Source organism: Arvicanthis niloticus, unplaced genomic scaffold (genome assembly GCF_011762505.2).
Source record: "Arvicanthis niloticus isolate mArvNil1 unplaced genomic scaffold, mArvNil1.pat.X S10, whole genome shotgun sequence".
NCBI lineage: Eukaryota > Metazoa > Chordata > Mammalia > Rodentia > Muridae > Arvicanthis > Arvicanthis niloticus.
In genome coordinates this window covers 476,298-498,950 of record NW_023044982.1, presented here as the reverse complement: position 1 = coordinate 498,950, position 22,653 = coordinate 476,298, and the positions used below count along the sequence as shown (strand labels likewise).

The following is a 22,653-nucleotide window of genomic DNA, read 5'->3' as shown; positions in this document are numbered from 1 at the left end:
TCAGTATTAATGTTCATTTTCACTAGAGACCTGTCTGCTCCGGACAGCTTCCTATATTGAATTCTAAGAAGAAATTGAGCATCCTTGGAGTTACTCCAGTTGTGGTGAGATAGCCACTAAGCAAGAATTGCCACTTCCCTTCTACAGACAAATTACTGTCCAGAAAAGGACACACTTGCAGAATAGTCAACTAATTATATCTGCCTAGACAAAGTAATCAGCCCTGAATAATTCTGCAGCACTAAGGTCTGTCAGATGATCCTGGGCCAGAAGGCAGAAGAACAGATGCTCCAACGTTTTGAAGTAGAGCGAGTGTCCAGGTGTTCAGATGTCTCTATAAATTGGCTAAGTTTTTAGAAACTATGATTTGTGCTTCCCACAATTATAGTTAACTCAGTCATTCTGGATTTCTGATGGGGTTGAAAACATATAGCTATTGACCTTAAGAGAAAAGATTTGAGTGGATGGTCGTCAGCTGACATTCATCCTAAAACCAGGTTCAGAACTAAATGTTTTAGTTAGAATAGATGACAGAGGAGCTGGTTAGTCAACAAAAGGATGGACTGGGTATTAGGACTATCCTGTACCTCACTGGTACAAATTGGGATAATTATGCTCTAATTGTATTTTGAGAGAAAAGTTTCATTTTAACAGGAAGGGTGATGTGTAGGAGGAGCTAAGGTAGGAGGAGTACTGAGAGGAAGAAAAGGAGTAAGAGGAGGAGAAGAAGAAAGAGAGGAGAAGCTAGGTGATGAAAGAGAGAAAGAGGGGGGAGTCAGGGAGCCAGATGTTCAAATATCTCCACCAGTCAAAGATAGTTGTTATATCTAGGTTGGTCAGTGGGTTACACCTCTGATTGAACAATTCCAAACTTATAAAGCCTATGATTAACATTATTTTTAAAAAATGTATAAATGCAAAAAGGAAAAAGGGGTATGGGATAGGGGTTTCCTAAGGGGGGTTGGGGGGGATGGGGAAAGGGGATGCCATCTGAAGTGTAAATAAAATATCAAATAAAAAAATAAAAAATAAAAAAATAAAAAAGAAAGTAACAATATTAATCTCACTTTTATATCAATAAGACACTCATAATAATGAAAACCTTAAATTTGAAATGAAAGTAAATTTTGTACCATTTAAGAAATTGTAACTTCATCTTAATAACAATTATACCTATTTCTACAAATAGGTTATGGCTATACAACAAATCCTAGCTATTCCTCCTTGTTCCAACAAAACCACTACTTTTCCCTAGAAAGACAGCCCAATATTAACCATGTCAGTCCCCAAGCCCAGGGAATATGGGCGTCAACTCTTCATTAACTTCTTCAAGAAGATTATGGGTGTTGAGATATTAGAAGAGGGGTATGGGGAGGAGTAAATTGATAAGCCTCTGATGCTTTGTATTCACTGCATTCAGCTGGAATTCCAGGACATCAGAGGTTTGAGCAAGTCTGCTCAGCTTGCTTGATGAGTAGATACACCAAGACTATGTATTCTGCAATATACAATTCTTAAAACAAATTTTAGTATCAAGATAATTTCTTGATTGAATTCTGGAATCTAGTCTTCTGGTGGCTTGCCTCTGTCATGTCTAATCCATATAAGTCTGGGAGTTTCTATGAGGGTTTGCTTTCAATATCCTCCCGTTGCTGCCTCCCTGCTCTCAATTCCCCAACACTAGGGAATCCAAACTTTCAGGCACCAAGGCCATCCACTTTCACTGATACCTGGCAAGTCCACACTCAACTACCTATACAGGTGGAGCCATGAGTCCCTCCCTTTGTGTTCTCAGGCTGGGGATCTTAGAATGGCTACTCCAGCTTGTTTCTTAGGACCATTTGCTTGAAAAATTGTTTTCCAGTCTTTTACTCTAAAGTAGAGTCTGTCTTTGTCACTGAGGTGGATTTCCTGTATGCAGCAAAATGCTGGGTCCTCTTTACATATCTATTCTGTTATCCTATGTCTTTACATTGGAAAATTGAGTTCATTGATGTTAAGAAATATTAAGGAACAGTGGTTGTTGCTTCCTGTTATTTTTGTTATTAGATGTGGAATTATCTTTGTGTGCCTATATTCTTTTGGATTTGTTGGAAGAGGATTAATTTCTTGCTCTTTCTAGGATATAATTTCACTCCTTGTATTGGAGCTTTCCTGCTATTATCTTTTGTAATGCTGGGTTTGTGGAAAGATATTGTGTAAATTTGGTTTTGTCATGGAACATCTTGGTTTCTCCATCTATGGTAATTGAGAGTTTTGTTGGGTATAGTAGTCTGGGCTGGCATTTGTGTTCTCTTAGGGTCTGTATGATATCTGTCCAGCATCTTCTAGCTTTCATAGTATCTGATGAGTAGTCTGGTATAATTCTAATAGATCTGTGTTTATATGTTACTTGGCCTTTTTCCCTTACTGCATTTAATATTCTTTTTTTTTGCATTTGGTGTTTTGATTATTATGTGAGAGGAGATATTTCTTTTCTGGTCTAGTCTATTAGGCATTCTATAGGCTTCTTGTATGTTTATGGACATCTTGTTATTTAGGTTAGGGAAGTTTTCTTCTATGATTTTGTTGAAGATATTTATTGGCCTTTTAATTTGGGAATCTTCACTGTCATCTATACCTATTATCCTTAGGTTTGGTCTTCTCATTGTGTCCTGGATTTCCTGGATATTTTGTGTTAAGAACTTTTTGCATTTTCCTTGGCAGTTGTGTCAATATTTTCTATGGTATCTTCTGCACCTGAAATTCTCTCTTCTAGCTCTTGTATTCTGGTGGTGATGCTTGCGTCTATGACTCCTGATCTCTTTTCTAGGTTTTCTATCTCCAGGGTAGTCTCACTTTGTGATTTCTTTATGGTTTCTACTTCCATTTTTATGTCTTGGATGGTTTTGTTCAATTCCTTCACCTGTTTGGTTGTGTTCTCTTGTAATTCTTTAAGGGATTTTTGTGTTTCCTCTTTAAGGACTTCTACCTGTTTAACTGTGTTCTCCTCAAATTCTTTGAGAGTATTTATGTCCTTCTTAAAGTTCTCTAACATCATCATTAGAAGTGATCTTAAGTCTGACTCTTGCTTTCCTAGTGATATGGGGAATCCAGGACTTTCTTGTGTGGAAGAATTAGGTTCGCCGGGCAGTGGTGGCACACACCTTTAATCCCAGCATTTGGGAGGCAGAGGCAGGCAGATTTCTGAGTTTGAGGCCAGCCTCGTCTACCGAGCAAGTTCCAGGACAGCCAGGGCTATACAGAGAAACCCTGTCTCGAAAAACAAAAACAACAACAACAAAAAACCAAACAAACAAAAAAGAAGAATTAGGTTCTAATGATGCCAAGTGCTCTGGGTTGCTGATGCTTATGTTCTTGTGCTTGCCTTTTGCCATCTAGATTTCCTTAGTTCTACCTTCCCTGTCTCTGACTGGAGCCTGTCTTTCCTATGATCTTGGCTGTATCAGAACTGTATGGAGAGTGTGTTACTACTGGAGTTAGAGCTAGGACACAAGATCTGCTCAGTGCTCCGTCACAGACAGGAAGGAACCAGAGCTCGGGGCCAGGAGTGAATTCCTGGGTCCTAGTGGGTCCCAGTTACTCCTTGTTTGGGGTGGGTGTTGCTGTCTCCTTACCTAAGATACTGCCTGCATTAGAGTTCCTGGGAGGCCAGCTTACTCTGGGTTTTATGATATTGGGGGCAGAGCTGCTACCCAGGATCTGCTCCCCCAGGATCTGCCTTAACAGAATATCCTTAATAGTGTCAAGGACTAGTGCTTGCCCATGGAATGAGTCTCAAATTGAGGTGGTTATTGGGTGGCCATTCCTTCAGTCTCTGCTCCAGTTTTGTTCCTGCATTTTTTTTTTAGGAAGAAACAAATTTTGCCTCAAAAGTTTGGGTGGGGGGTAGGTTGGTGTTTTCTAATCTCCCTGTTGGAGGTCCTGCTTGATTATAAGAGGTAGCCTTTTCAGGTTTGAGATCCTCACTGCTATGTGCCTCAGTAAGGTCACTCACATTGTCTCCTGGGATTCTCCTGTCCATAAAATTTCATAGAGATATCCTCCAACTCCACACCTCTGCAACTCCCACAGCTGCAGATTTGCATTCATTCTCCTGCCCTCTAGACCTCTCTCCTGTGTCTACCCACACCTGATCTTGCCCCACCCCCAATACCCCTACTGTTTTAGTTAGGGTTTTACTACTGTGAACAGACACCATGAACAAGGCAACTCTTATCAGAACAATATTTAATTGGGGGCTGGCTTACAGGTTTTGAGGAGGTTCATTCCATTATCATCAAGCATGGCAGCACCCAAGCATGTATGGTGCAAAAAGAGCTGGTAGTTCAACATCTTGTTCCAAAGTCAAACAGGAGAAGAATGGCTTCCAGGCAACTAGGATAAGGGTCTTAAAAGAATGGCTTCCAGGCAACTAGGATAAGGGTCTTAAAGCCCACACCCACAGTGACACACTTTCTTTATCAGGGCCACAACTACTCCAACAAAGATGCACATAATATTGGCACTGAGGCTCAAGCATCCTTGCTTGGGTCTTTTTTCTTGTTTAACTTCTTTGGGTCTATGGGGTATATAATGAGTATTCTGTACTTTATGACATATATATATATCAGTGAGTAAATACCATGCTTTTCCTTTTGGTTTGGGTTACCTAATTCAGGATGATATTTTCTAGTCCCAATCCATTTGCCTGCAAAATTCATGGTATCCATGAGCACTGACATGTTGGTAGAGCATCCAGAGCATTGGTGGGTAAAGGCTTCATCTGCCCTTGGCTTAGGGAGTGAAGTCTGATTGGGGAACACTAAGATGGCTCAGTGAGTGAGAGTTTGCCACACAGCCTCAGTCCATAGTGTGATCCTTGAAATTTCCTGTGGAAAGAAAAACTAGCCCTCAAAAGTTACCTTCTGACACGCAAGGAGGCATGCACACACAGAGAAATGCTCACATATATAAACACACATAAAGACACACACACTCGAGAGAAAGACAGATAGATAGAAATTCTCACATAAATAAACACACACACTTATACCTTGCACATACTCACACATATGTTGCGGTCTGAGGTGGCCCACATTTGGGGGCCAAAAATGTCTCAGACCTCTCTGTCAATGTTGGAACTTGCACTGCCAAAAGCTTTGAGGACTAAATTGTTAGAGCTTGCATTGCCCCAAGCTGCTCTAGTCTGCTGGTCAGGGTTCAGGAAGAGAGAGACTGAGGATGGACTCAAAGAATGGAGACCAGACAGAGTGCAATTCAATCCTGTTAATTCTTCAGTCTCTCTTCTTAGTCCAAGTCCCAATTCTTGAGTTCCTAGTCCCTAGTGCCTAGTTCCTAATCCCTAGTGCCTCCAAGTTGTAAGTGCCTAATACCTAATAATAATAATTCTTCTGAGTTCTCTAGTCAAAGTGTCTTCTCCTCAATGCCTAATTCCTACTCCAAGTTGTACTCCAAGTTGTACTCTCTAACCTAATTCCTAGTTCCAAGTTGTACTGTAAGTTGTACTCTCTGAAGTGTCTGATTCTCTATTCCTAGTGTCTCTCTGAAGTGTCTGATTCTCTTACACCAAATTGTTCTGAACTCTCCTGTCTGTCTCTCACCTTTTATATGTCTCACTTCTAAGCCACACCTCTAAGTCTCACCTTTAATCATGCCCTTAGGTCTTCTCTCTAAATCTGATCTCTAAGTCACACCCTTAAGTCACACACCTTTAAGTCTCAGACACCCAAGGGAAAATCCTGGGTATCTAAAGCAAGATGTTATCAGAGTGTGCTCAGCTGTTGCAGGCTGATGTAATCAAGTCTTTTTTCAGTGTATATGGCTCAAGATGGCTGCAAGGATGATAGCCGCCTTCTTTTGGCTCCCCACACATATATGCTAACATAAGCACTGTAATGGCTATTTCTGGTTTTCAAATTCACTATATCTGGAATGATCTACAATCCAGATTTGGAGGGCACAGCTGTGGTCCAGATCTTGAGGCTAGAAGACACAGTTTCTGACCAGGATCTTGGTGTGGAGATCTTGAAGCACAGTGGACAAGAAAAGCTTCAGCCCAGGCAATGTTGTATATACATTTAATCTTAGGAGACTGATGCAAAGAGGTATGTGGCTTCAAAGTCAACCTGGGACAAAGCAAGGCCTAGATCCAGGTGTGGTGACACACACCTATAATCAGGGCCATACCTTCTACTGGAAACCTACCTAGTGACATTGGAAAAAGGAAGAATGACTCTTCTTCAACTGCTTGCACTTACTTGCCAGCAAATCTGTTGAAACCTACTTCTACAGAAGACCAGCTCAAACAACTAGCCTCATGATACTGAGCCACTAGTAGATTCTTGGACTTCCCATTCACAGCTGCCTGTTTTGGGGTCAGTTGGACTACAGATTGTAAGTTATCACAATAAATTGCCTTAATATGTTGAGATATTCCAGAAGAACTGTAACTCTAGAGAACCCTGACTTATACAAGCGCATACACACTCAAAACACACATATACTTAGAAATGCAGAGTCACACAAGTCACACTCACAGACTCTCAATGATAACACATCAAAGCACTTACTGAAAACATTGCTCTGAGGGTTTAGTCTCCTGAAGTTCTTTAGATGGGAGAGATTGGAAAGAGCTTTCTGAAGAGGTTCTGACTTTCCTGAAGAGTAGAGGACTGAACAAAAGGGGTGAGCAGGTGGGGGGCATTTCCAGGAAGAGACAGAGATCTGTGATAAAGGATGTCCCCAAGTATCAATGAGGGTGACCTTAACTGTGATTCAGTACATTGGGTATATGGAACTTGAAGAAGACATTTCCTGTAGCCAGGCAGGAAGCCCAGTGGAGCAATAGACATATCAACCCACCTACAAAACTTTTGACTCAATATTATACTTTCTACAAGAACTGCAGGCACAGAGAATGGGGCAGAACCTGAGAGAACAGCTAACCAATAACCAGCCCATCTTGAGACCCATCCCATGGGCTAGCACCAGTCTCTAACACTGTTAATGATACTCTATTATACTTGCAGAGAGGTTTGTGTTGTCCTCTGAGGCTCCACCTAACAGCTGAATCAGACAGATATAGACACCCACAGCTGAACTGTGGATGGAGCTTGGGGAGTCTTATGGAAGAACAGGAGGAAGGATTACAGACCCAGAAGGGAATAAGAACTGCACAGGAATACCAACAGAGTCAACTAACCTGGACCTTCAGGGTTCTCAGAGTCTGAACTACCAACCAAAGAACACACACAGGCTGGACAGAGGCCTCCCCCAGATATGTAGCAGATGTGCAGCTTTGTCTTCCTGTGGTTCCCAAAACTGGAATGGGAGCTATCCAACATTTCTGTTGTATTGGGATATGTTCTTTTAGCTGGGCTGCCTAATCTGGCCTAGTAGGAGAGAGGAGGTACCTAGCCTTGAAGAGACTTAAAATGCCAGGGTGAAGGGATAATGGGGGGGGGGGGAGACAACCACTTATATAAGAAGAAGATGAGGGATGGATTGTGAAAGGGGGTGGCCAGGAGGGGGACAGTGAGTGGAATGTAAAGTTAATAGGTTAAAAAAATTTACAAAAAGAATAGAAAAAAACAAGAGTAAAGGACGAAACCTTGTGTCCAAAGGGGGTTTAATTCTTCCTTCTTCGAGGACATGGCTAGAATCCATACATTCCCTAACAAAGGGGAAGTATATATCCTGAGAGGTAATTAAACCTGTCAACTGAAACCACTCAGAATCCTCCAGCCTGTTCCTCTACTGGCCAAAAACTCAGACATCTGCCAGTGGTCTCTGCCAACCCAGTGCTGGAGTGAAAGGTGTGTGCCACCACAATGGTACTTGTTTTATTCTTTGAAATATTTTAATTTTTTTAGTCATGTGTATGATTTGTATATGTGCAGAAGAGTACAAGTATTTCCAGAGAGCACATTAAAATGTCAGATCATCTGAAGCTAGAGTTACAGATGGTTATAGATATAAAAAATAAAACAGTCCTCTCCAGGAAGACCACCAAGCAATTTTAAACTTTGAGCCATCTTTCCAAGAGAATCTTGGTAGGATTTTGAACAGGATTTCAGGAAGCTGAAGTGTCTATAATCTTTAAACACTAGGTGTGTTATTCTGAAAATTCTGGGTAGACAGAGAGAAGGAAACACAAGAATATGGGAAGGTCAAACAAAACAGTAAGTACCATATTCAAATTTCATTTGCTGTGTCAAGGTATCTACTGTTGAGCTTAGGCAAAAAATAAGCCCTCATTCTCCAAATTAGTACTTCTTCAACTATGATCCAATGGAACAATCATCATTCCCGAGTACATCAAAAAACATATGCTGAAATACACATGCTCTATCTCAAATGTGTCACTTGAGTTCTGGCTTTCCTTTCTCAGAGTCCAGCAGTGACCTCTCTGATTGCCAACAGAGACATAGTATGGCCCCAAATTTGTAGACACAGAATCCCCCACAACCTGCACAAATGTTACTCACAAAACAAATCTCCTTTGGCTGCCTTATAACATTGAGTGTGACCATTAGCTCAGAGCACTGTTGTACAAATTTTTGTGGGAGGACATTACCAAATTCATCATAGACCTCATAGGGGGCAGGGTACCTTTCCCTGGTCAGTTGTCTCAAGTTAGCAGTGTGCTGCAGCAGCTTCTTCAGGATGTCCATAGATAAGAAGTTCATCTGAAAATCGACCTCAGTGAGTTGGGAGCATCGGCTCAGAGCAGGTAGGAGGACATTGATTTGGAAGTCCACGATCATACAGCCCTTCAATTTCAGCTTCTGCAGTGTAGCTGTCAGTCTTCCTAGAAGTCTTCCTAGAAATTTATAACTTGAATTTATAAAGTCGGTGCCACTCAGATCCAGGTGTGTGAGCTGATGGAGCCTTGGACACTCAGACAGACAACTCATATGTGACTCTGTCAGCTTGCAGCGAGTGATTGCAAGGGTCTCTAAGGGACTCTCTAAGCTCCTAGAGAGAGACAAAGGAGATCATCTCCTTAAAGTTCAATAGTGGCACACAAAGGGCAAGATTTCAAGGAAGAAAAGGTTAGCTACATCCAAGGTCATTCTGTGTCCATAATGAAACTCAAGGTTAGAATGTTCCCTGATAGTACCAAATAAATCTTGTTACTATAAGCAGAGGACACACACCATCATTATGATTGCTTTTGCCTGGAGCTCTACAGTGCCCTCTGCACTTGGGAGCACAAGACCACATCCGTGAATAGATGATATCAGCAAGGAAACCCAGTAGGACTGTCTTGGAAAGACCTAGAACCATTCCTGGGTGTGATAACTTTGAGCTCATGAGCTCCACCTCTATGGCATGGATTCTATCCAGTCCACATAGCTTTCCTGTGGCCATAATGACTCTCAATCATTACTCATCCCATACCAGTGTTCAGATAGCCTCAGACCCATGGGGAGTCAGAGGAAGATGAAAAGTCTTCATACAGTTATTAGGACAGAACTGGCATGGGGAAAATGTAATATAAGCTCTCATAGCCTTTATAGATCTGTGTTTAGTACATCTGGGTACTTGGCAAAGAACTTTTCTAAATCAGGAACACACAAATGGCAGTCTGAGTTTACTAACGTGACAACTCAGGATCTAGAGTAGCACAAACTCTAAGATCAATTATTCTAAGGTCACATCCATGTAAATTCAACAGTGCCTGGGAAACCACAGGTGTGCACTGGCCTTTCATGTAACAGAGAATGGCTTTGTTCTGGCCCCTGGATAAGGCTTTCTTTCCTCCTTACTCACCTGAGCACTTGGTCCAGGCATTTATTCACAAAGCAGACGTCATTCAAGTAGAGATGCTGGAGCTTGTGGAGTTTCGAGAATTGGGGAATGATCATACTTACACACCAGTCTTCTATCTTTTTATTTCCAAGCCACTCCAAAGACATGTGGATATCATTGAGAAGGAGTTTTTGAAGGTTTGTCATCTGGCCTAAACCAGGGGCTATCATTGCAAGGGTGTTCAGGTCGCAGTGTTTATACACTTCCAATTCCTGGATAGAACTTAACTCAACTACATCCTGAAGATAAGTTGAGTAGTAGACAGGGTTGGTCCAAATCTCTATCTTCTGACAGTTCACCTGTACTACATCTTTTCTCTCCATTGACCACTGATAAAAATATTCATTGTATTCACTTATGTTCCCGGGATTCATAGAAAGGTTTATCTTTATAGTCAAAGACTGTTTTCCCTGTTGTATGGGATGATACATCAAAGGCTGAGGCTGACTAATGTCTGGAAAGCAAACACCATCCCATATTCCAGCCCACACATTCCAGAAATTATGATTGGCATCTCGTAAATCAAGCACTTGTAGTTTCCACATCCTGTGGATCAAATGGGAAAAAATTCAGATGACAGAAGAGGCAATGTGTAAACAGCTTTGTCCCTATAACACAAAGACCCTTAAATCCATTCCTTGAGGGAAGAGGCCAGGACAGACTCATTGCATATTTTGTGCATCTGTACTCTCTGCTCTGCTGCACACACCACTATCCTTTTTCTTTGTTTCTCTCCACAAAGTTAGTGGCATCAGAAGCCTCTGATTCAACTTGGATTGCATGGTGAATACTTCCATCATTCCACACACTTCCCCCCCCCCCCCACACGCATGCTACTTTGGTGTCACTTACCTGGGTTGATCTTTTTGTGTCATCAGCAAATCCAGGCCATCCAGCACAGTCTTCAAGATCTCCAAGTCTGGAGTTGTCATCAGAGCTCCGACAGGAAGGCATGGGAAGGGCCAGGCTGCCACCATCTCCCTCAGGATTTTATGTTGTTTGCTGTTGAATGCATCCTTAAAGAGTGGTGGGAAGAGCTCCATGGGCAGGTGCTGCAGAGCAGAGATGGTTAAGGCTTCATCTTTCAGCAGACTTCTTCTCGCCAGCTGCACTAGCGTGGGTGGGGTCTTGGAGCTCATCATGGCTTTCAGGTAGGGAGATGCTATGGATATAGCAAGATAAAGAAATTATTTCAGGGAAAATACTCTTTAGCTTGCTTCTTTTCCCACTAATTAGATAAACAGACTCGGCCTCAGTCACTGTTCTGGCAATGTCAGAAACCTGTATTTCCCATTAGACACTATTTTTCCCAGAACCACATTTCCTTTTAGGACCTCCTGGAAAGTCAAAAGCACCCATTCAACCCAATCACATCTACAGCTCACATGCTGGGAAGCTGGTATCAGGACATTCAACCTGAAGTCCACACTTTTGTTTGAAACCATCTACAAATGTATCTCATGACCCTAAATGTCAAAGTTAAAGGTCACATATCCAAACTATCCTTGAATTCAATGAATGGAACTGTTGGAGAGAATCTGTGATATGCATGTTGTTACTTTGACTTCCTTAAGCTTTAGATCCAGTAGGCACACTGAGCTGTAGCCTGCTCTTTGGGAGATTGAATTGTGAGAATTGTCAATTTTATGCTTTCACGGGGGTCACTATTTCCTTCATTTTTCACTCTTTTTGAATTTTCAATCATTTTGAATTAGGGTATTTTAGGGTATACAGCAGATATTGGTAAGAAAATAAGGCCCTTCCTCAGTGGGCCAAGTCCTTGAATGTTACATCCTCAGCTTTCTATAAATGGCACAAAGCAGTTCAACTTGAGGTCTCAGGACTCAGGAGAGAGAGTCAGAAAAATCAGTCTTAAATGACAGCTACATATGGAGTTCTAAGCTAACCTGGGTTGAATGATATTTCCTACTTCAAAACTGTAACATCAAACAAGGAGCCAAAAAAAATTTACAATGACCAAATATCAAAATTACTGAGGTGAAATGGGAGACTGAATAGGAGAAGCATGAATGGTCTGCCTGGGTGAGATGGGGCATCCTAATGGATTGAATGATTTACCTGATCAGCACACTGCTTTCAGGTTTTCCCATCCTAGCAGGAGCAGGTAGTTGCTCCAGGCTCCAAGCCTCAGAATGTCTTGTACAGCCACACTGAACCTTATATCCACCTTTTCCTCACACCTTCCCTTTTAGCCCCACCTCTCAGCAATAATCTGCCACCTGAGTGAATCATAAAGTTTCCACCCATTTAATTATTTTGACATTTACATCTTTAGTTAGATTGAATCAGATTTCTATATGAGAATGTTTAAAATCAAGACCTGGTCAAGGTCTCAGGCCTTCCAAGATGTTTCTCCTCAAACTCTGAGCTCTGAGATTACTTGTCCTAATTAACTATATATTTTGGGAGTTTCTTGTCTGTTTGTTTGAAACATGGTTTTCCTGTGTAACTGTGGCTGTCCTGGATGGCACTCACCATGCACTCTGGTCTGGCTTAAACTCATTATGAAACCCCTGCATCAGCTTTCCCGGTAGCTACTAGGTGGATTTGAGCCATAACACCTGGATTCTCTTCTGCTCTCCTTGCCCACACTGCATCATGGGAGACTGAATGTGCTGATCAGAAAGGGTCTTCTAGTGAAGCAGTGGGACTTAGAAGAAGCATGAATGGCATCAAGGCACACACAATTATATATCAGGGATTGCCTTTGCTTCCCACATGCTGGGATTACAGTTATATTCTATCACATTTCAGCATGTGCCACCCCAGCATTTCCAATGCAGAACTGCTTGGTCTAGCCTTTGTTGGTTCTAAAGCCATAATTCTCCAATCTGCTTGTGAAGCTTGTTCAAAGTATCCTAGTTCCCGAAGACTCTACTAATTCCAACCAATCTTGGGTGAATTCATCCCAGTGGGAAGAGATCAACAGGAAGCCTGGGAACTCAGGCTATATTTTGATGATAAATAAACTATGCTTAGTTCTCCCAGCCCTCATGATTGTAACAGACAATGTTTTATTGTTACTCGGCATTTACAAATACTGTTTTTGTTTGTTTGTTTGCTTGCTTTGCTTTCCTGAGACACATCTTATCCCTGGATGTTTTGAAACTCACTATATAGGTCAGATTGGCTTCAAATTCAAAGATCAGCTTGCCTCTGCCTCCCTGTTGTTGGGATTAAAGGCACACTCAAGAATGCCAGGCTTAAAGTGACATAAACATCATCAGTCAAGGCACTTGAATAACTCACAGCTGTCATTACAGCATGGATTGCCTTGAATTCAAGGTCACATTGATATCCTTTTTGTTTGTTTGGTTGGTTGGTTTTTGGTTTTTCGAGACAGAGTTTCTCTGTGTATCCCTAGCTGTCCTGGAACTCACTCTGTAGGCCAGACTGGCCCCAAACTCAGAAATCTATCTGCCTCTGCCTCCCAAATGCTGGGATTAAACGTATGCACCACCACTGCCACACTGATATTCTTAATGTGAATGTTTTTTTCAAAAAAAAAAAAAAAAAAAACACAGAAACCATACTTACCCAATCAAGCATCCCTCAGTTTTCTGAGACGGGAGAAGGCCAGGCAAGGTTATATAAAAATATTTCATTTCAAAAAAAGACAAATCAGTTATATATATATATATATATATATATATATATATATATATATATATTATTTGAAGTGAGGGTACAGGGCTAGACTAGCTTGCATAAGATAAGGAATCCTGATAATGCTAAGGGGCTTACCTGATCTGGACTCTGCTGAAAGGTCTCTGAACCCAGGCAGGAAAAGGCTCTGACTCCAGGCACCAAGACTCTGAGGTTTCCTCTGGATGCTGTGACTTTTTGTATACTTTTCAAGTGGATGCTCTGACTCTTTATATAACTTTCCATTGAACCCTCCCTTTGTAGCCACACCTTCTCAGCCAAAATCGGCCTCTGATTCAATAGTTGAGAATCTCCCCACGAGATCATTTTTAGATTTTGATGATATAAGTGGATTGGATCAGATCCATACTTAGGAAAATACTTAGGCCAGACTTATATCAAGAACTGATTTATTGAAGCAATTGGTTGTGCCTTTAATCCCAGCACTCCTTAGGCAGATGCAGGAGGATCTCTGAGTTCCAAGGCAGCCTTGTCTACAGAGTAAGTTCCAGGACAGTCAGGGTCACACAAAGAATCTCTGGCTTGAAATAAACAAAGCAAAACAAAAAGAGAAAGAATACAAAAATCTCCAAACAGAAAAAAAAAAACTTTTTAAATTGATCTATGTACTTTGCTTTTTAACGTTTTGAGATGGGGTTTCTTTCATTGTGTATCTAAGATTAGTTGGCACTCCATTTGTTGACCAATCCTAGTTCCTCAGTCTGACTAAATCTGTGTTATGATGTAAGATTCTACTTCTGACTTAGTTTTATTCTTATTTTGACAGCATTGTTCAAGATACAGTAGAAGCTTATCACCTTCACTTACTTCTACCCCTGTGACTAAGGACCAACCTAGGAATACGAATCTACCATCCATCATGATTTAGTGTGGGAGGTGCTTCAAAGAACTCATTAGTGGTCAGTTTCTAGTGAGGGAAAGAGGTGGAGCTTTTTAAACTTTGGAGTGAATTCTAGGTTAGACTTTTATTTCCAGAAAGCTCTCAGGATTCAGGCACAGTTTTTGAAGCAGAGGTGCATACAGTGTTCTGATTTGCACACTACACAGTGAGCACAACTTGCTTCATATATTCTTGCTAAAACTTGAAATCTCCATTGCTAAAATGCTAATCTGAGGTTCTGGCAAGATCCCATGACACTTCTCCTCAAACTCTGAGCTCTTGGATGGTTTTAAATTTTTCTACATTAAGACTCTGTTACTCAAGCCTCTCTGGAACTCACTATGTATCTTTCAAGTCACTGAGAAGATGAGAAGACACTAAGAATTTTTTTCTTTCTTTCTCTTTTTTGTTTTGTTTCCTTCCTTCCTTCCTTCCTTCCTTCCTTCCTTCCTTCCTTCCTTCCTTCCTTCCTTCCATCTTCCTCTCATTTTTTATTTCCTTTCCGCTTTCTTTTCATTTCTGTATGATTTGATCTTTGATGAATCATTGCCATGATGTGGAGAAAGTACGTCTAGGCCTCAGTAATCTTCCAGTCTGGGTGGATGTGTATGTAAATAGGGTATATTCATGTTGATATCTCAGTGCAGGAAAGAATGAACGGAGATACTAGTGAAAATCAGGACTCCTTGCAAGACTGAGTGCTGTGTTGTGTACAGGCTGATTTTAGGGCTAAATTGTACTTCTACCATGGAATCAGTTGTAAGGTCTCCATACAGAAAAGACAATGAACTGAGACCATGTGGCAAGGTCTTTCATCCAGAGTGCTGGGATTAAAGGCTTGAGCCAGCCCTTGAAGGTTCACTTGAAAACTTCTGAGATGGGTTATCAAAGTGTCCTTGAACTCTAGATCTTTCTGGCTATGAAAGCCTCCTAAGCTCATCCTGAAATTCAAGTGGGGATCTGCTTTGGTAATGTAATTCCTTTGCTTTTTATTTGTTTGTTAGATTTCTTTTAGTTTTTTAATATCCCAAACACTGTTCCCTCCAGTCCCCTATCCCACAGATCCTCCTCCACTCCCCTTTCACCTGTTTCACTTCAGCTTGAAAACACAAAAGGTCAAGCAGGCTTCTAGCAATCATTTATAAAGTGATAGAAGATGAGGAGTTCAAGGCCAGCCTGAACTACCTGACACCAGTAAAAAGAAAGAAAGATAATACAAAGATGGATGCTTGAAGGAAAATGGCGAGGGGCTGCATGAGGGGGTCTGGTAGGAGAGGGAAGTTGATATTGGGATAATAAGTGAATAAATAAACTAATTTTAAAAAGAATGATGCTGATTACACAGGTTTTCTCTTTTGTTTTGCTTCAGCAATATTTGATCCTAGCCTGAATATCTGAATAGTAAATGTTGAAATTCACCAAAACTTCCTTCATCAAACCTTTACTTTGATTCTCTTGGATACTTTGCAATTTTTTTTTTTTTACATATACTCGACAAGGCAGATATACAAGTGGGAAATCTAGTTAAACTGTATACATTCTGTTTTATAACACTACCCTGAGGCTGGAGGATTACTCTTACTCACGGGTTAACATAACCTACATAATGAGTAGCTGATAACTGTTAGGTATACTAGGAGAAACTACTTGATGAGAAAAAAAAATTCTAAGAGCAAGCCGGTCAGAAGATACTAGAAAGAAAATTCCAATACTAAGTGGTTAACTACACTCAAGGAAATATAAGGAACAAATGATTCCACATCACTAAAATCAAAAGAAGAGAATCACACATATACACAGTAGCACCAAAAATATACCAGGAATTAGAAAATATTGACCATTAATATCTCTCAAGATCAATTGTTGAGAACTGCACTAGTCCCACGTTTGGGGGCCAAAAAATGTTGGGGCCTAGGCTGGCCCACTTTGGGCAGCCTAAAATATTGTGGCCCTCTCCACTCCACTGTTTCCTGGCCCAGGCTGCTGCTCCAGTCCGAGGGTTGGGGTTCAGCAAGAGAGAGAGTGAGGACAGACTGGAAGAATGGAGACCAGACAGAGTGTGTTTCAATCCCATTTATTCTTCAGTCTCTCTTACTAGTCCAAGTCCCGAGTCTTGAGTTCCTAGTTCCTAATTCTACTCCTCTCGTTGTTCTCTTCCGAGTGTCTAACGTCTATTCCTACTTCTAGTGTCTGAATCTCTGTTATTCCAAATTGTTCTCTCTTTTTATATGTCTCACTCCTAAGCCATGCCTTTTGGTCATGCCTTTAATCATGCCCTTAGGTCATGTCTCTCAATCTGATCTCTAAGCCACACTCTCAAGTTACACACCTTTAATCTCACACACCTTTAATCTCACACACCTTTAATCTCACACACTCAAGGAAAGTCCTGGGTATGTAAAGCAAGATGTTATCAGAGTGTGCTCAGTTGTTGTAGGCTATTGTAATCCAACTCTCTTGTCAGGGTATATGGCTCAAGATGGCTGCAAAGCTGATAGCCGCTTTCTGCTAAAAGTCAGCTCCCAACAATCAACGAACTCAATTCCCTAATAAAATGACCCAGGCGCACAGAATGGATGTATAAACAGAACCCATCATTCTGCTGTATACAAGAAACACATTTGAGCAACAAAGATAGACATTACTTCTGAGTAGATGGCTGAAAAACAAAGGTTATAAAGCAAATGGACCAAAAAGGAAAATATAGAAACCAGTCTAATATCTACTAACAAATTTCCAACCAAAAGTAAGCAAAAAAGACTGGGAAGAACACTTCATGTTCATTAAAGGAAAATGCACCAAGAGGACATCTCCTTGTAAACATCTATGCCCCAAATGCAAGAGCACCCACATTCATAAAAGAAACACTCATAAAATAATTTGAGAAGGTGGAGGCAGGAAACAGCCTTCCTCACTGCTGACTTCCACCTGCCTTGAGTTTGGAGTTGAGGCCTCCCCAACTCTTGTTCCTCAGCAGCCTACAGTGTCTGACCATGTTTGACCCATGGAGAAATGCAGTAATCAGCTTGAACCTGTACTGCTGTGGGGCTAGCCTTGGAGTGGCTGCTTAAATTGCTTGGCTTCCTGGCTGTGTCGTTGGAGGAGACCAATGCCATCATGTCTCCTAAGTAGGAGCTAGAGGTCTGTGTGCCGGAAGTGTATCTTGTTTTATGTAGAGGTCCTCGATCTACTTGGATTCGAGCTTCATATAAAGAGATAGAAATGGATCAATTTACATTCTGCTACTGGCAGACTTCAGGTTAGACCAGCACCATTTGTAGAAGATACTGTCTTTTTTCTACTGTATGGTTTTGGCTTCTTTGTCAAAGATCAAATGACCATAGGTATGCAGGTATATTTTTGGGTCTATTTGGATTCTATTCTATTTATCAACTAGTCTGTCTCTTTACCAATACCATGTGGCTTTTATCATTATTGATCTTTAGTAGACCTTGAGGTCAGGAAAATTCCCACAATTTTTTTTTTTTTTTTTATGGTTCAGAATTGTTTTGCAGTCCTGGGTTATTTTTATTATTCCATATGAAGTTGAGAACTGCTCTTCCTCTATCTGAGAAGAGTTGAGTTGGACTTCTCATGGAGATTACATTTGGTAAAATGGCCATTTTACTATAGTAATCCTACACTTCCATTAGCATCAGAGAGCTTTTCCCCCTCTGAGATCATCTTCAATTTCTTCTTTCAGGGACTTGGCATTATTCTCATACTGATCTTTCACTTGCTTGGTTACAGTTTCACCAAGATATTTTATATTATTTGACTATTGTGAAGGGTGTTATTTCCCTAATTTTTAAAGCCATTTTGTCCTGTGTATGGAAGAAGGCTACTGGTTTGTTTGAGTTAATTTTGTATCTACCCACATTGCTAAAGCTGGCTGTTTTTTTCCCAATAGTCATCATGTGTTTCTGACAACAACTGACCAAGTCTTCAATGGCTGATTCTGAGGGACACAGGGAAGAACTGCACTTCTAATTTTCAAATGATGAGTTCAATTAGGGTTTTAGTTTTCTGAGAGGTATAAGCATGTAAAAACAGGATCCGTGTTTCCCAATGACAGTAATAAACAATCCACAAGGCATTAAAGTCTCTACTCAGAGGAAAATAGATAATTCCAGGGAAAGCAAAAAAAAAAAAAAAATTATCGTACAGATTTTTGCTTTTGTTTTTGTTATTGAAGCTTTCTCTCTTCTAAAGAGGACATAAGACAGAACACTTTACTCTTAACCAAATCTCTAAAACTTTTAGATTTTGTTCCTTCATGAATAACAGGGTCTGGTCTTCCACTAACTGAGAGCTGGAATGACCAATAACAAAACAAAAACCAAAATCAACACAAGGGGCCAGCAGGGATATATATGCAAAGAAATGGTGAAGACAAGAGAAGATAAATTCACAGAAGAAATTCTTTTGTTTGTGATCCAGACCTTGACCAACATTCCTCATCCCCTCAAGATTCTTGTATCTCGAATGCTCTTAAAATCTCCAAGAGCACACTAGTTACCACAAACCTATCAAACTTTCCTAAGGCTTCAAAAAAGCACTAGGCTACTAAAGTGACTCTGTTAGTGCTGAGGACCAGCTTTCTTTAAAGGCCACTGGAGAACTATGATTTTAGAGGCTGGCTGTGCTTCTTTAACTTCTAAGCCTTGCCTTCAGAATACCTCTTGTAGGAAGGATCCCATGTCAGAATAATCTACTCTCCCAGCCCCACAAAACATAGCAACAAAGACCCTCCCCCCACCAAAATAAGACTTTCCATTAATAAATAAGGAATCTCAGGTTCCACAACACAAAACACACATGTTCAAAGTGCAAATTTCTGCCATTAGCCTGGGACTTTTCTCACTGACAGAGAGCCCTATCTTACAGCCAGAAAGACTGTACAGAGGGCAGTACCCTCTCTTGGGAGCCTGCTTCCAAGCAAGTGAGCACCATTAAGAGCATTATGGAGGTTCAGACATGGGGGGAACTGAGGCGCTGGGATCCACTGAAAGGGAAGGAGGTGGTCCCCATGTATCCTTCCTTCCCCAAACCCAGTGAGTAATGGAAGAGGGGTGAGAGATATGTGCTGTTTTAACAGCATCCTGCCAAGGGGCCCTAAAGTGCCAAGTCAAGCTGCCAGCCTCCAGAAAATAGAATTATATAATATTTGAGGATAAGTGTTGGTTGTTGCAGTGGGGAGAAGCCAGAGCCATAGGACAGTAGTAGAGGAGAAAAGATTTAGATGATAGTAATATACTATTATGAGTTCAAAGCTGATCCAGAGCACATCAAAGTTAGAGGTTGGAAAAAAAGAGATCTGCCAATGAGCAGGAAGTCTGCTGCTGGCTAGAACCTAGTATGTTGCTGCTTTTTAATCAACCTTTCTGGTAAAGGCTACATCAATATTTTAAGGATGAGGAAAAGGAGTTCAGGGAATGGGGATGGTGTGTGTGTGTGTGTGTGTGTGTGTGTGTGTGTGTGTGTGTGTTGTGATCCACAATGCAAAGAACAGGCCCCTCAGTTATTTTACTAGATTTTTAAATGCTTTAATTTTTTTGTCTTTTTTATCTTTTAAATACAAAGTCTGCACTGCCCCAGTGCCCAAAGTCTTCCTTTGCACTAGGGTCCAGTAGTAGAGTCTGTATCTTCAATCAGAACCTCTGTGATAGCACCGAGTATATCCGAGTTCATGACCAGCCCCACTGCTGCCACTTCCCACAAAGATCTTCCCGTCAGCCATAAGGCTCACCCGTTCTGTCCCACTGCAGTATGACTTTGACATCCCTTCAGCTTCTAGCAGTAGGCACTCTCCAGATGTTGAGTTTCCCAAGGGCTCAGGAAGAAGAGGAAGCCCCTGACCATCTGCAGGTTGTGTCAGGGGCTCTGGGTTAGTGCTGGTGATGAGGGCGCCCGCATTGGCTGCCAGAGCTTCTGCAATCAGCACCTCAGGGTGGCTTTTTGCTTTGTGTGCCACTACACTGTCCTTCTTCTCAATTTTTTTTGCCACAGATATTGCAAGAATACTGGTAGAAGGAGTCTGCATCACATTTCTTCATGTGCCAATTGAGAGATGCTTTTTGTCGACTAGTAAATCCACAGATCTCACATTGTAATGGCTTCTCGCATGTATGAATCATCCAGTGTACTGCCAAATTGTGGGAACTCTTGAAGGCCCGAGCACAATATTCACAGATATAACCCCTCTGGTCTGTATGATGCTTCACATGTTGCAAAAGTTGTTTCTGGAGCCTGAAGTCCACAGGAGGGATGGGGACATACATATTTTTTTTCAGCAAATGCTGGTATTTAATATGGTGCTGCAAATAGCGAGGCTGAGCAAGAACAGTCCCACATCCTTCTACCTCACAATGGACCTACTGGATTGGAGGCTTTTTTTCTCCTTTTGGGTAACCGTGGACTTTTGTCATCTTTCGCCTTCTCCCTCTCTTCCTAGGAGGCTCCTCATCTTCCCTAATTTCATTCTCTTCTTCTTTCACCTCTACTTCTACTTCCACTTTAATTTATTTCTTTTCTTTCTCTTCTTTCACCTTCCCTGATTTCCTCCGTGGCTTTGGGGTCTCCCTTTCAAGGTGGGGCTTGTAAGTCTCACCTCTTGGGTCATCTTTGAATGGTATTTCCTCTTCACTGTTTAACATTTCTTCCTCCTCATCTTCCTCATCACTACTAATGCCACCGGGAGACTGATGTTCTTCTGGAACGTCATAATCAAGTTGATCTGTAATTGGTTCTTGTTGCAAACCCCCCACGCTTGGGCACCAAACTGTTGCGCTTACTGGAGCCCGATGTTGGACGCCAAACTGTTGCAGCCCGTACTGCCCGTTCCGGTCCGAGGGTCAGGGTCTAGCGAGAGAGAGAGTGGGGATAAAGGGGAAGAGAAGCGAAGAATGGAGACAAGACAGAGATTCTGATCAAGTCTCGTTTATTGAAGGGAATTCTGAGCTATTTATAGGCTTTTGCCACGTGCCTTGTAGGCACATCCACGTGCCTTGCAGGTGTTGATATGACGTAAGCCTTACAGGCGTCTATAGCATGGACAGCACGTGTACCGCAATGCCTTGCAGGCGTGGATAGCACATGCGCCTTATAAGCATGTATGGCGTAGATAGCACGTGGACAGCACGTGAACTGCATGCCTTGCAGGCGTGACTACCACGTGCACCTTGCAGCTGGGGCCAGTAAACAGCAACACAAAATATGTGGGATATCAGAGTGTGCTTCAGCTGTTGTAGGCTATTGAAAACCAAATCTTTCGTCAGGGTATATGGTTCCAGATGGCTGCAAAGTTGATCTAGCCGCTTTCTGCTAAAGTCGGCTCCCAACAGGTTCTGTCTTGCAGACAAGTTGCAGTGAGCCAGTCTTGGACCTAGAGCTCCGAGTATTCTCACTGTCTGGAAGGGGAGAGACAGAGGTCCTGCTACTACTGTGCCAGCTCCTGCTAGGTATAGTTGCAGTAATGGAAACTTCCCGAGGGAGGACAGAATCATCTTCTTTCTCTTCCTTGGGATCTAGATGAAAACATAATTCTTTATCAGTTGTTATTTTTTCTATACACTGGAGTCACAGACACTTCTTGCCTTGAGCAGGAGATGGGCTTCGTGGCCACGGGCTAATGCCCGGGACCATCGTCTGGAGGCCTGTTGCTGGGGCTGTTCCTCTGCCAGCTGGGATACTCGGTCTTTCTCAGGCGGGACACAGCAGCGGAGGTGGCCGCGGTCCGGACATTGCCTCAGCCCTTGGCTGCTCGCGGTTTCTACAGGCGCCTCCTCTGCGCCGCGCCTGAGCTAGATTGAAGCAGCATTGGCCGCCGCTGCGGGAGGGCCCCCTTCCTGGTCCTGCTGCTCCGGGAATCGCAGCTCCTCCGTCTACCCCAGCATCGGGGTTCGTCCATCCCCATCCCTGCTTCCCAGGCGGTGGAGGCTGCCTTGACCGCGGCACAGCTCTCCCTGACCCCCTTTGCTCCCAGAGGGTGGGGCTCCCTCACTCCACAGCGCCTCCTCCCCCCTTTACCACCCCCAACTCCCGCCCCTCTACCCCTCCACCGGTTCCTAGGGCGACCTTTTTTTGGTTTTCAAGACACGGTTTCCCTGTGTAGCCCTGGCTGTCCTGGAACACACTCTGTAGACCAGGCTGGCCTTGAATTCAGAAATCCTCCTGCCTCTGCCTCCCAAGTGCTGGGATTAAAGGCGTGTGCCACACCGGGCGCTGAAGCTGTTTTTAAGTGGAGGAATTCTCTGACAGAATTTTGGCGG

General features: G+C 42.2%; 1 protein-coding gene and 1 pseudogene across 1 annotated transcript; both read right to left on the bottom strand.

Moving 5' to 3' along the window:
* Nucleotides 1-8,363: 8,363 nt before the first annotated feature.
* LOC117696042 (PRAME family member 12-like) lies at nt 8,364-10,955 on the bottom strand. The gene is made up of 3 exons (XM_034486648.2): nt 10,669-10,955; nt 9,778-10,362; nt 8,364-8,979 (listed from the first exon to the last, which is right to left on the bottom strand). Exons 1-3 carry the CDS (start codon nt 10,953-10,955, stop codon nt 8,364-8,366), a joined length of 1,488 nt encoding a protein of 495 aa, XP_034342539.2.
* An 8,984-nt stretch (nt 10,956-19,939) lies between these two features.
* On the bottom strand, nt 19,940-22,278 carry LOC117696072 (E3 ubiquitin-protein ligase ZFP91-like; annotated as a pseudogene).
* Nucleotides 22,279-22,653: the final 375 nt, after the last annotated feature.

What these genes read in the sequence shown, in the direction of transcription:
- LOC117696042 (XM_034486648.2), bottom strand. Translation starts at nt 10,955, where the DNA reads ATGAGCTCCAAGACCCCACCCACGCTAGTGCAGCTGGCGAGAAGAAGT. An exon ending in ACACAAAAAGATCAACCCAG is followed by an intron (nt 10,363 to 10,668) that starts GTAAGTGACACC and finishes TTTGATCCACAG; the next exon opens with GATGTGGAAACTACAAGTGC. An exon ending in TGCCTGGACCAAGTGCTCAG is followed by an intron (nt 8,980 to 9,777) that starts GTGAGTAAGGAG and finishes GTCTCTCTCTAG; the next exon opens with GAGCTTAGAGAGTCCCTTAG.